The following is a 13,053-nucleotide window of genomic DNA, read 5'->3' as shown; positions in this document are numbered from 1 at the left end:
GTCCTATTAACGTTTACTCTTATTCATATTTATCATGTCTATCTAATACCAACATTAAATTGAAGACCAATTGATCCTAACGTTTACTCTTAGGCCTATTAGTACCATTTTCATTATGTCAGTGTGTGAACAATATAAGCTGATACACTGAAGATGTTGTCAAACCTTCCTCCATCTCTCTCCATCTCTCTCTCCTCCATCTCTCTCTCCATCTCTCTCTCCTCCATCTCTCTCCTCCATCTCTCTCTCTCTCCTCCATCCATCCACCCACAGGCTTCCAGGGATGGAGTCGATGCCCGGACGAGACCCCAGCTCTTCCCCGAGTAGAAAGCAGGACGCGTCGAGCTTCCCCAGCCCCCTCAAACCCAACCAAGTCAGCGAGACCGCCCTGTACGGGGTCCCCATCGTATGCCTGGTCATCGACGGCAAGGAGAGACTCTGCCTGGCGCAGATTTCCAACACCCTGCTGAAGAACTACAGCTACAACGAGATCCACAACCGACGGGTGGCTTTGGGCATCACCTGCGTCCAGTGCACCCCCGTCCAGCTGGAGCTCCTGCGACGCGCCGGGGCCATGCCCATCTCCTCCAGGCGCTGCGGGATGATCACCAAGAGGGAGGCCGAGAGGCTCTGCAAGTCCTTCCTGGGAGCCCACAGTCCTCCGAAGCTCCCTGAGAATTTTGCATTTGATGTGACGCACGACTGCGCCTGGGGCTCCAGAGGCAGCTTCATCCCGGCCAGATACAACAGCTCCAGAGCCAAGTGCATCAAGTGCAGCTTCTGCAACATGTATTTCTCCCCGAATAAGTTCATCTTCCACTCCCACCGCACCTCAGAGTCCAAGTACCTGCAGCCGGACGCGGCCAACTTCAACTCGTGGAGACGCCACCTGAAGCTGACGGACAAGAAGCAGTCGGATGACATCCATCATGCGTGGGAGGATGTGAAGGCCATGTTCAACGGGGGCAGCAGGAAGAGGACTCTGCCCATGGGTGGCTCTGGGATGTCCTCGTCCATGAAAGCTCATCCCTCGTCCAGCGTGGCCCGGACCAGCTCCCCTGAAGTCCCTCACAAAGCTTTACGCAGCGACGAGGATCGGGGGAGCAGTAACCTGAGTCTGGGGAGCGGTGCTCGGACCTACCCAGTCATCCCAGTGCCCAGCAAGAGCTTCAGCATGCTCCAGAAGATCCCCCCACCCTTGTTCCCCCATCACCCCTACGGCTTCCCCAGCTACGGGCTGTGCCACAAAAAGAGCGACAGTGTCCCTGATGTCTCCAAAACCAATGTGTCCGGTGTCTTCTGGCCCGGAGCAAAGGACGCTCTCTACCCGGCCTTCCCCATGTTCTGGCCCACAGCTGGCGGGCTCCCCTTACCTCCCTACCCGGGGTCTCCACCCAAACCTCTTCCAGAGCTCCCAGGTGACCAAAGCGACACCACACCCAAAGACACAATCACCACCATCACCACAAACACCAACCACCTTCACCCCCATCAGGATGGAGGAGGAGAGCGCTGCTCCAGCTCCCAGTCCTCCTCCACCAGGAACGATGAGGACAAGTCCGGGGACGAGGCCCCCCAGAGGAAGATCAGCTACATCTCGGCCTTCAGGCCCGTAGTAAAGGACGTGGAGACCATCGCCAAACTCTATGGGACCCGGGACAGCTACGGTACACGTCCTGGATACCTGTCCCCGGATTTTATCAGTGAGAGCTCCAGTTATAGGTCCATCTCACCGGACAGAGACAGCGTGGTGGACGACGAGGACGACGACCCCGACGTGGATGTGGAGTCCAATCGGGGACAAGACGAGGAGGAGCCGATCCAGATCTCACCTGGAGGAGACCACCAAGGCTCCCCTGTTCCGGAGCGGCTCTCCTCCGGTGCTGAGGAGAGCCAGGAGCCGCCGGACGCCGCCTCCAGCCCCGCAGCAGCATCAGCATCATCAGCATCATCATCATCATCATCATCACCGGAGGACTCCGCACACACCGGGTCATCGGATGAGGACAGACGGATGCGTAATGGCTCTCCTCTTCATGAAGTGAGATTAAATCAAATGAAACTTTAACGATCCCCGTTGGGGGGGAAAAGCTGAATTGTCGCAGTTGTTGTGGAGAACATGAAAAGAGGCCGATAAAAATGTAATCAGGATCAATTGGTCTTCAATTTAATGTTGGTATTAGATAGACATGATAAATATGAATAAGAGTAAACGTTAATAGGACGAGCTAGTCTGCTAAAGAGCCATTTGGGAAGACAGCAAGAAGCGATGTTAACCTCTAAATCCAGTGAAAGATAAATCCAGATTAATAAGGAGCAACATTCATTTGTAATAATGTGTGTCCATTTTCTATCAGGGTCATCATAGTATAAAACCAACACACACACACAAAACAGAATGTGTTAAAGAAAGAAGAAAGGAATAATAGTGCTGTCCTAATGTCCTAATTCCAAAATATGGGGTAAAAATAAATGTTATGAGGAAAGTATATCTTTTTTTTTCAGGGTCATCATAGTATAAAACCAAAATGTATCCTGGTTGATTTATTCTCATTAAAGCAAATTATGTGAATCTGTTCAATTTCAGGACAGCATTAATTTACCTCCAAATAAATGTTGTTTTTTTAATTCAAAACCTTCAACATCTTCACAATAAATAGCTGCTGCTGCTGGTTTGTTTGTTTGTTTGAAGAAGGCCAAAAAAAATTCTGTGAAGAACTGCAGCAAATGAGGTTTAATTGTTCTGCTTGGTTTTTACAGGTGTACGCGCGTGAAAAGGACGTGCACGTGCTCCTCAACGAGCCCTCGTCGTTTGGGTCGAAACCCTCGAGCAGATCCAACGGTGATTATTTAGTTTAGTATCATTTGTGGGTTTTTTTTGTTGTTGTTATTAATGCAAATTGAGGTGTGTGTGTGTGTGTGTGTGTGTGTGTGTGTGTGTGTGTGTGTGTGTGTGTGTGTGTGTGTGTGTGTGTGTGTTTCCATTTCAAATGTCTTGTTTTTTATATTTAGGAGTCCATCACGTGTCTGAAATACACAACCAACGCACCGCAGCATCCTACCAGGAGCAAAAGGACAGACAAGGTTATTATTGATGATTTTTTTTATTTTTTATTATTACCATTTAATTATTCTTAAATTCTCAAAAATCTACCCGTTCTTGTATATTTTATTGGCCCTTTATGTTATATATATATATGTGTTTTGTAGCCGATGGAGCTCTACGCATCGACATCAGCCTGCAGGAGAGAGAGCTGGAGAACATGGCTAAAGGTGAGAGGCTGCTTTCTGGATCAAAAGGAAATAAAAGAGAGAGAGAGAGCAGGTGATATTAATTATCATCTGCAATTATCCTGTTTTGATTTGTAAAGTGCCAGACAACACGTTTATATTTATACAGCAGACAGTGTCATTATGATTCACCTATTTATTTTTTAAATGTAAAGAAAAAATGATGTATTCTAATTGTTTTTTTATTTGATTAAAATAAAGCCAATCAAGTTCTATTTTGGTTGAATTTCTGCATTTATATTACATTTACATTAAACTCGACCCCTTTTTTTTCCAGGGTTGTTTAATTATCAAAAAATGAAAAAAAATAAAAAATACCAATATGTGTATTTTATTAATATTATACATTGAATTCCAGCTCATTTTAAATGCAGCTAGAGGCCCACGGCCTGCTAAAAAAACGAGGTGCCAAAATCACAAAATGTGGATTTACATTTTGCAGGGCCTAAAGTGTTTTACATAGTTGTTAACCACTTAATCACGAGATGTGGGAGTTGTGACTTATTATTGTAAAAAGGGAAATCGTTTAGAGGCTATTAATATTTTAACGAACAGAGCCATAACCCCGAGGCACGGCAGCTAATTATTTTACAACGCTTGGAAAAACCCCGGGACTCCATTATCATCGTCTCAACCTCCAGGCAACGCATGGCAATTACTGTGGCAGCGAGAGGGAGAGCAAAGCGGCCAAATGGTTGTTATCAAGGATGTAAACGCACCTGAAGTGGCCTCACCGGTGCTGACATTCATCTTTTATGTGCAGAAATTCAAAAATATATCATAGTAAGTGGAATAAAATTGATGTGAGATAGATGAGGACGCAGGAAACGTTTTATTTTGTGTGTTTTTCTGCAGATATGTGTGGGTTATTGGAGGGTTATGGTGCATGATTTCTTACTGCTTGATATTCAGAAGTCCTGTAGGAGTCAGATGGGCTTTTGTTCCAGTGTTTTGAGTTTGAATAATAATATTTTCCTTGCAGCAGATGAAAAGAAAGTTGATGTTGAAATTGACACATTTTTTTGGCTTTTGCAGAGGAATTGCAGAAGCAGCTTGCGGAACAAGTGGAGTTGAGGAAAAAGTTGGAGAGAGAATTTCAGCATTTAAAAGGTAGGAAAAAAAAGTGAGTCAAAGCCACGGAGAGATATATGTGTGTGTGTGTGTGTGTGTGTGTGTGTGTGTGTGTGTGTGTGTGTGTGTGTGTGTGTGTGTGTGTGTGTGTGTGTGTGTGTGTGTGTGTGTGTGTGTGTGTTTGTGCTCAAAGCCTAGATGTTAGGAGTTAGAGGCAGTTACATTTTATCCTTCAAAATCCAGGAATGTGTCTTTAAATTTACCCCCCACCCCACCCCCCCCCCCACTACAATGTCAGAGAGTTTCCATCTGATGTGGCCTTCGGTACTCTTCAGATAATTTTCAGGATCAAATGAAGCGAGAGCTGTCCTACAGAGAGGAAATGGTCCAGCAGCTGCAGATTGTTCGAGGTTGGTCTCTCTCTCTCTCTCTCTCTCTCTCTCTCTCTCTCTCTCTGTACTTTGTGCCTCCTTAGATTATGACTGTAACGCAGATGTAGATCAATGCTCTTTAAGTTTAGAGGAAAAGACACAAAAAAATAAGGATAAGTAACACAGGCCATATCAATCTGAACCAACTAGCCTCTGAACTAAAACAGAAAGGAAAAGTGACACTTGCATATTGACATACTGCCTTTATTTCCTGTAAACTCCATATTTTTTTTCCCCCCTCCCACAGTTAAGTAAATGATCAGATATCAGAAGGTGAAACTGACACCGCATTGTTTTGTTTGCTAAGGTTATTTTCTCCTAAATCATGCTCTGGAAAATTGAATGGACAGGCCATTATGTAGTGCTGTATCGGTTACATGCAGTAGACAGCAACTAATGCCACCGTTAAAGGATTGGTTTAATGTTACACTTGTTTAAATACAGGGTTCAAGTACACAGAGGGGTCACTCTAAATACCACAGGGGGCAAGCGGCATACATTACACTCCTCGACTCCAAATGCAACGTAGCAGCTCACATTTTCTTTTTTTAACTTTTTTTTTTTTTTTTTATATACCTTTTTTGACCATTATTTATTTTTTATTTTTGGATAGACACTTTGTGCAGCGAGTTGGACCAAGAGAGAAAGGCTCGTTATGCAATACAGCAGAAGCTAAAAGGTAATTTGATCGGGTCCCAAAAGAGGAACATGAACACATGTCATTTTGTGCCTACAAACATAAATATGCAAGTGCTACTTTTTTTTATTAAACATCTCCTGTGTGATCGATACATTTACAGTAAGACACCATTAAAGGAAAGGTTCACATTTTTTTTAAGGCTGTCTTAAAACAACACTCACATGCTCATATGTGCGTTGAAAGTTACTCTCTTTAGTTGTTCTTTCTGTCCATTAAAGGAATCTCTTCTTAATTAAAGCAACTTCAATATAAGTGGTGGGGAAATCCACAATCTGTGTTCTGTGCGAAAACATTATTTAGAAAAAAAGATAATTTGAGGCTTCAGCCACCTGAATTAGTCAAATCATTTGTCTATCTTCCAATGTTTCATTCATTTTATACAAAATGTAATTTGTTTTGTCACTAACCCGACAACATAACTCAGCAAGGAAAGGCTGTCTATAAGTGTGATTATGTGCACATAAACATCCTTGAAAATGAATAAGAGAAACTATAAATATTACTAAAACGTTTTTACTCTTTGCTGAGATGGAAAGTTGATGTTCTGATAAAAGCAAGATGGGACGAAGTGCAATGGAAAGTCATGACGTGTATGAAGCATGTGACGTAAAAGTCCACTAAACACACTAGAAGGCAAAATGACAACAAACATGAGGCCACTGTTTTCAGATTTAAAGAATATATTTATAAATGAGAGCACCCACTAAAGAATGTGGCAGAGCTCTATATATTCTTTGAATTTATGAACAATTTCCTGTGCAAACCAGCAGGTGGAGGCACAAAGAAACAGATGTTTGCAGCTCGCAGCTCCCTCTCTCTCTCTCTGTCTCTCTCTCTGTCTCTCTCTCTGTCTCTCTTTCTGTCTCTCTCTCTGTCTCTCTCTGTCTCTCTTTCTGTCTCTCTCTATGTCTCTCTGTCTCTGTCTCTTTCTGTCTCTCTCTGTCTCCCTGTCTTTCTGTCTCTCTTCTCTCTTTCTCTCTATCTGTCCCTCTCTGTCTCTCTGTCTCTCTCTTTCCATCTCTGTCTTTAAAACCACAAAAAGCAAGCAGGCTAAGAAACCAAACTTAGTGGCGTGTTCTATGTGTCTATCTGTTAAGAACAGCTCCTTTTAATGTAAATTTGCCTCGCAGCAGTCAGTGGGAGTGTATGACGAGGACCAATGTCGTGAGGCTCATTTAAAGTACAAGTTTTGAGACGATTCAGGCTTTTATTGATTAATTAAAATATTATATCCGACACCAAAAGTTACCCGGGCTCCGGCCTCCCTGGTTCCCCCACATAGTTTCCTACTGCTTCACTGTCTCTCTGTTAATTACGTCATCACGTTGCGCCTTCTTCTTCGGTGGTGATTTAATTGCACCCGAATGGAGAATTAGCATCACCAGCTGTTTAACTTGATTAACAAAACTCAATGGAAAAGCACATTCAATCCCAATTTCTTTTACCAATTTTCTTGAAATTCAGATAAAATGGACTCTACATTTGTATGAAAACCTGTCTCGTGAATTCACACGGAGGATCTTTTCAACTAAAAAGATATAAAGTAGAAGAAACACACTTTATATCTGTGACTCAGACTGTTGAACCCTCCAGTTAGCTTCAGCTGAACTTTGGAGGTCGTTTTTACACAGAACGACCTGATTTTGTCCCCATCACTCAAATTGAAATCAACAGGTTAATTAATGACCCGTATTGACAGGAGGAACTATGACAACAAAAGTTTCAATTTAAATGTGAGCGTGTGAGTATTGTTTTAAGACAGACTCGGAAAAAAAAAATGTGCACCTATCATTTAAAATTAGATAAAAAAGATCATTTTAAAACATATGGGTGTAAACTGACTGATAATTATTGATAGTGCTGTGTGTGTATTTGTCTGCACGTTCTCACTGATGGACTTGTTCCTCCCCAGAAGCTCATGACGCCCTTCACCATTTCTCCTGTAAGATGCTCACCCCCCGTCAGTGTACCGGAGCCTGTACCTTCAAACCTCCGCTGCTGCCTCCCTAGCGCCCGGCCGAGACCCTGCACCTGACCCCAGCACAGCCAAAAAAAAAACACAAAAAGGAAACACACACACACACACACACACACACACACACACACACAGGTCCACCACGAGAGCTCTCATGTGTTCACCCCCCCACCTGTAACCGAAGGATTACCAACCTGCTGTATAGATACACCACTGATTTTAGCACTTGAGTGAAGACTCTGAGGAGGTTTTGGCAGCGACCTTTCTCTCCCCGACAGAAAGAAAACTGAACTTTTGAGTTAAAGAGATCTTAAACACGGAGTTCATTTTGTGTTGTGAGTCAAAGGATTGTTGATCGGAAGCTGCAAAGCTCAAACCAAGGAGTCTCTCTGAATCAAAGCCGTCTGCTGTTTAGCTACGCTGAAAAGAAAAAAACAATACTATATACTTATACATATATATATATCACGTGACGATGTGCAATGGCTCGTATAAATGTGATATTAAGTTCACGATGTATCTCATTATTTAGCTTTTGTTGCTTGTTTGAATGAGTTTTTTCATATATTTGTTATTTATCTTGTCTTTGGTTTAATTTATTGTTCAGATTATTTGTAACACTGTATATGTTGTTAAGCACTTTAAATGGGCAACCTTTCTGAATTTGACCATGCCGTCCTATACCAAATTCTTTTATCAAAAATACGAGGATCTTCATGTTTGAAATAGAGTAAATTATTATGAGCACTTACTTCAACAGGTTTGACATCAAACAATGAGAGATTTTCTGTCACATGGACTTTGAAGAGATAATTAAAATTAAAAAAAGAAACATTTGAGCCATTTCTAGATATCATGTACAGGTCAGACTGAGTATTTTAACACACATTTGATCCCATGATTTTCTCTGTTTCAGGGTTTTTTCTATCATAACACGCATCTGTGAGTCACAACAGACAAAACCAAAACCTTTTCCCATCATCTGATGGTGTTTTTATAAGAATAAGACACTGTTTGAATGAAGTGTGTGTAATCTGCCGCTCACACAAGCTGCGTTTGAGTTTCTCTAATTTGTTGTTTCAGACACAATCTACCCATAATTTTCCCATTTATGTATGTACCCATGTCAATATTAATAAAAATGTGAAAGCCACTTTCTGCTTTACATCCGTACTGTTCTGTGTTTCTTCCTGCTGGTGTGAGTCTGACACCTGCTGGCCTCCACACAGACGAGCTCCTCGTGAGGAGTGATCATATTTCCTCTTATTGTATTTGAGTTCAACATGATCTCTTTCATTAGGCGGCTACATCAGTGCATGACATGTCCAGTCGACTTATAATGTTTGACGTGGAGTCAGGGGAGCCGGGCTGATCTAATAGTGAAATCTAATTCTTCTGATGGGAGGACTAATAGATATTGATTACACGGCTCTCAGTCTCTGGATGCTTCGTAGGGAGACAGATACTCGCATAATGTCACTGACACACAATGAATGTTAATTTTTCTGTGAACGTAATTGCCCTCCGTGGCAAAGCGGGTTCCCTCTGAATACTAACAAGGCCTGGGAAGATGAACAGAACTGATCCACTGCGGGAATGATTGGCTGCTGTGATGCTTTTTTATTTAGTAGTTCATCATTAAGAAAGAAACCTGATTAAGGGTGATATGTGGTGACAAGCATGGATGGATTATGTGACAATGGGACTCTGGGAGCGGACTTATAAAAGACCCCCGACTGCTCATACACAAGAGAAAGACTCAGAAAGAAAAAGATTCAAAGAGATTAAAAACGATGCAGCCGTGTGTGTGCTTTGTACCTCTGTGGTTGATTTTATCCCCCTTTAGTTGTTTTGCATCTTTTTGTGGAGGTTTTGCTCCATCACAAAAATCTTTTTGCTTTTCGTTGTGGCTGTTTTGTGTCTCTTTCAGTTGTGCACCTCTTTTGAGTTGTTTTGAGCTTCATTTTGGTAGCTTTGCCTTGCTTCTCTTTGTGGTAGTTTTGTGTTTCTTTGTGGTTGTTTTTAGCCGCTTTTTAGTCGCTCTGCCTCTGTGTCTCTTTGTGGTCATTTTGCATCTCTTTGTGGCTGTTTTGCATCTATTTGGGGTCATTTTGTGTCTCTTTTGAAACATTTTGCGCCACTTTGTTGTTGTTTTGTATTTCTCTGCGGCCATTTTGCCTCTCCTTATGGTTGTTTTGCATCTACTTGTTGTTGTTTCCCACCTCCTTTTAATCACTTTGCTTCTCTTTCTGGCTGTTTTGTGTCTCTTTGTGGTTGTTTTCAGCATATTTTAGTCGCTCTGTCTCTTTGTCTCTTTGTGGTCCTTTCACATCTCTTTGTGGCTGTTTGGCGTCTATTTGTGGTTGTTTCTCACCTCTTTTGAGTCATTCTGCGTCTCTTTTTAGTTGTCATGCGTCTCTTCGTGGGCCCAGCAGCCCCCTGACCCCCTGGACCTGTGCCCGATAGGCCCGTTCAGTAACCCCTCCCTGGTGACAGCTGGAAAAAAACAATCTCCTCAGCAAGGTGATTTCAGGCTTTTCTAAACTTGAACTGTAACTGAGGCCTGAAAGCTGCTGACTACAGGCATGATAAATTATTTATTAATGATAATTATGCAATTTTAACATTTTAAGTAGGACTGAAGGCGCTCATTCAAAATGTGCCCCGTGTTCCCACATTGCTCCATGGTGCATGTATAGGAGGCATTGGCAAAAAACTAGACCAATTAAAATACACAGTTTACACTTTATTACAACTTAATGATGTATTTTCTATTGGTTTACTTCTTGAATAAAAGGGTTTATTCCATAAATATAACAAAAAACAAACATCATTGACAAACTAAATAAGTAATCAAAAATTAACAACCATAGAAAAACCTTTATTTGTCGTACATTTAACTGGCTGAAGAAGTACTTGAAAGTAGAAGCAAAAATGAAGCATTCAAAAATAGTACAAAAGAAGAGAAGTATTGTCAACAACATATACTTGAAGTACCTAAAGTACTTCTTATGTTTACATTATTGATGCATTAAACATGTCAGCAGCATATTCATTTTTAAAGTTTTTAAAAACATGCTACATTGTTTGTATTATTGAGTCTTTACCAACCTTTTTTATAAACTGTTTTATATTTTGAATGAAGAAGCATATCTGTAAAGTAACGAGTAACTTTAGGTGTGTAATAAATGTACTGGAGTGCAACGTATAAAGTAGAAGAAAATAGAAATACACAACGAATGTACCTCAAATTTGTACTTCAGAACAGTAATCTTAATTACTTCACCGGGATTTGCCACGTTTTCATCCATAAATGATGTCCATACACAGTTTCTCAGAGGATTTCCTACATCATGACATATTAATAGGGACATAGACTTTACATTGATTTCATAATATAGAATTACATATACAGGACTATGATGAAGGATTATATCCATGTTCATAGTGTTGATTTAAATGTTCTTAAAGTATTCAGCTGTTAGTTTTTCTGCTCCACATTAAATGCATTTACGCATTAAATCCATACAATGTATTATCAAACATTTCTAAAGAAGATTATTGTCTCTCACAGTACTTTGAGTGTGTATAACTGACATTTGCTTGTATAAACATGTGTGGCCAGCGGACACCTGTCCCATCACCGGCCATCAACAATACAACAGATGGCAGCGATGCATAATGATATAATAAAACCTCTGTGATTCTCTCTTGTATGAAACAAGCAGCAGAGCTAGTTTGTCAATCGATTCTTTGTATGAACCTCGAGGGGGAAAAGAGCATTTTCTCATAATGGATTTGGAGATAAAGCCTAATGTGTTTGGAGTGATGGTGAATTTCTGTTTAGTATGAAACCACTAAGCAAAGATGTCATTGCAAAGGAATAAATAGTCTATACAGGCTGTAATTCAGGACAAAACAGTGAGGAGGAACTGAACCTGAGAGTTCACTTCATGTTGTTTGGATTCTTCTTCATTTGAAATGATAGGGCGCCACCTACTGGCTTTATCAGTGCATAATATTTTCTCTGGCTTTGAGTTTCTCTTGTCATAATCTGTACTTTGGAAAGCTTTATATGGTGTTTATATGGATTTTTCTGACTGAAGTTAAAGCTCATTATATAGAGAAGGCAGTGGCATCTAATTAAATCTCAAATGTCTTCTATTTCTTTCAGAGTTTTATAGCTAGAATTTTAGAAATACAATTTCAAGTTCCCCAAATACTTCACACCATTACTTTACCTTCCAATAACAGAGAAGCCTTTACAATTTCAGAATTGTATGTATTAAGTTAAAAGTTCTGTTATAATTTCTGTGATTCAACTTCCCGGCATGAATGTCTAAATGCTGTTTCAAAGCATTATCTTTTGTCCGGTGAGCAAGTATTTACTCTTAATTATTTGGTTTGCCAAAAAGGATTCGATTTATTATACATTTTGTAAAAACATGTTGGAATTTGTACTTATAATACCCTGCAATGTAGTTTGCAAATTGTGAAACGTAATGCAAGTCACAATATACCAAGGACACAACTTTAACGTCTTAGCTACTGTCCTGATTTTGGTTGGGTCTCAAAAAAGTGACGATGAAGTCAAAATTAAAAGGACTTCAGTGGACTGACGTGTGAATGTGTACGCTTTATCGCTATGTATTTTATTTTACTGGTAATGTTGACATCCTATATGATTATGATGCGGGGGGGTCTCTTTGTATTTGAGAGGACAATCTACGCTAAGATGCTCAAATGATGAACTGAGTGTTTGTGTTATGTTAAAAATAACCTGATGAAGGTCTGTGTACCGAAACATTACTAAATACCCTTAATGCAAGTCATGAAGACAGTGTGCAGGGTTTTTTTTTTTGTTCTAAATTGTCTAACCTAGGTATTCTCCTTAGCACCTGTTTACCTACTGGTGTGCAAAAGTTTGCTCTTTTTACAAAGAAACAAAATAAAAGATTAGTTCAAATCATCCTTTTTAGTCCCTAGATCAAACACCAGAACCACTGGATGTTACACTTCCCATGATGCAACTTGCTGTTAGAAGACCTGTGATCACAAACTGAGGGTTTTATTTTTCTTTACAAATTACATTACGACTGTTTTCTCAGGCTGAGTTTTACTCCCCATCATAAGTTAAATGTTATCAATGAGTAAAATATTAGTTTCATAAGTTAACTGTTATTGATGAGTAAAATATGGAGCCAATCAGAACGCAATCAGTCCCTCTTAAAGAACAGAACCATTGTGTCTGCTGATATGATGCTTTTGATCTCTAAACTGAAAAACAATACTTTTAGTGGTCATGAACTCAGGTTTTTACTGTGAAAATGCAGCTTTGAGAAAACTCTGTTTCTATTGGGAGCAGACCAGACAGTTCAGCTCCCCACAAATATTTACAAAATCATTCCTTTTGATATTATCATCTTGATTATCTTGGAACTTTCTCTTACAGCTGTTTCTGATTTTTTTGCAAACTTATCTTGGAAGAGAATGTAATTTTTTTTTGAAAAGGTTGTTTTTGTAAATTAGGATTTGAAATCTGAGTCGTATGATAAAATGATCCACTGCCCCAGTTTGAACATAGT

At 40.5% G+C, this 13,053-nt stretch overlaps 1 protein-coding gene across 1 annotated transcript; it reads left to right on the top strand.

Moving 5' to 3' along the window:
* The first annotated feature begins 283 nt into the window (after positions 1–283).
* skor1a (SKI family transcriptional corepressor 1a) lies at positions 284–7,503 on the top strand. Its single transcript, XM_054620225.1, has 8 exons — positions 284–2,041; positions 2,761–2,842; positions 3,013–3,084; positions 3,211–3,273; positions 4,327–4,401; positions 4,698–4,772; positions 5,407–5,472; positions 7,406–7,503. Exons 1-8 carry the CDS (start codon positions 284–286, stop codon positions 7,501–7,503), a joined length of 2,289 nt encoding a protein of 762 aa, XP_054476200.1.
* The last annotated feature ends 5,550 nt before the right edge of the window (positions 7,504–13,053 follow it).

The sequence above is a fragment of the Anoplopoma fimbria genome, chromosome 2, assembly GCF_027596085.1.
Source record: "Anoplopoma fimbria isolate UVic2021 breed Golden Eagle Sablefish chromosome 2, Afim_UVic_2022, whole genome shotgun sequence".
NCBI classification, from domain to species: Eukaryota; Metazoa; Chordata; class Actinopteri; order Perciformes; family Anoplopomatidae; genus Anoplopoma; species Anoplopoma fimbria.
Note: the sequence above shows the minus strand (reverse complement) of the source record. Positions and strands in the feature narration are given on the sequence as shown.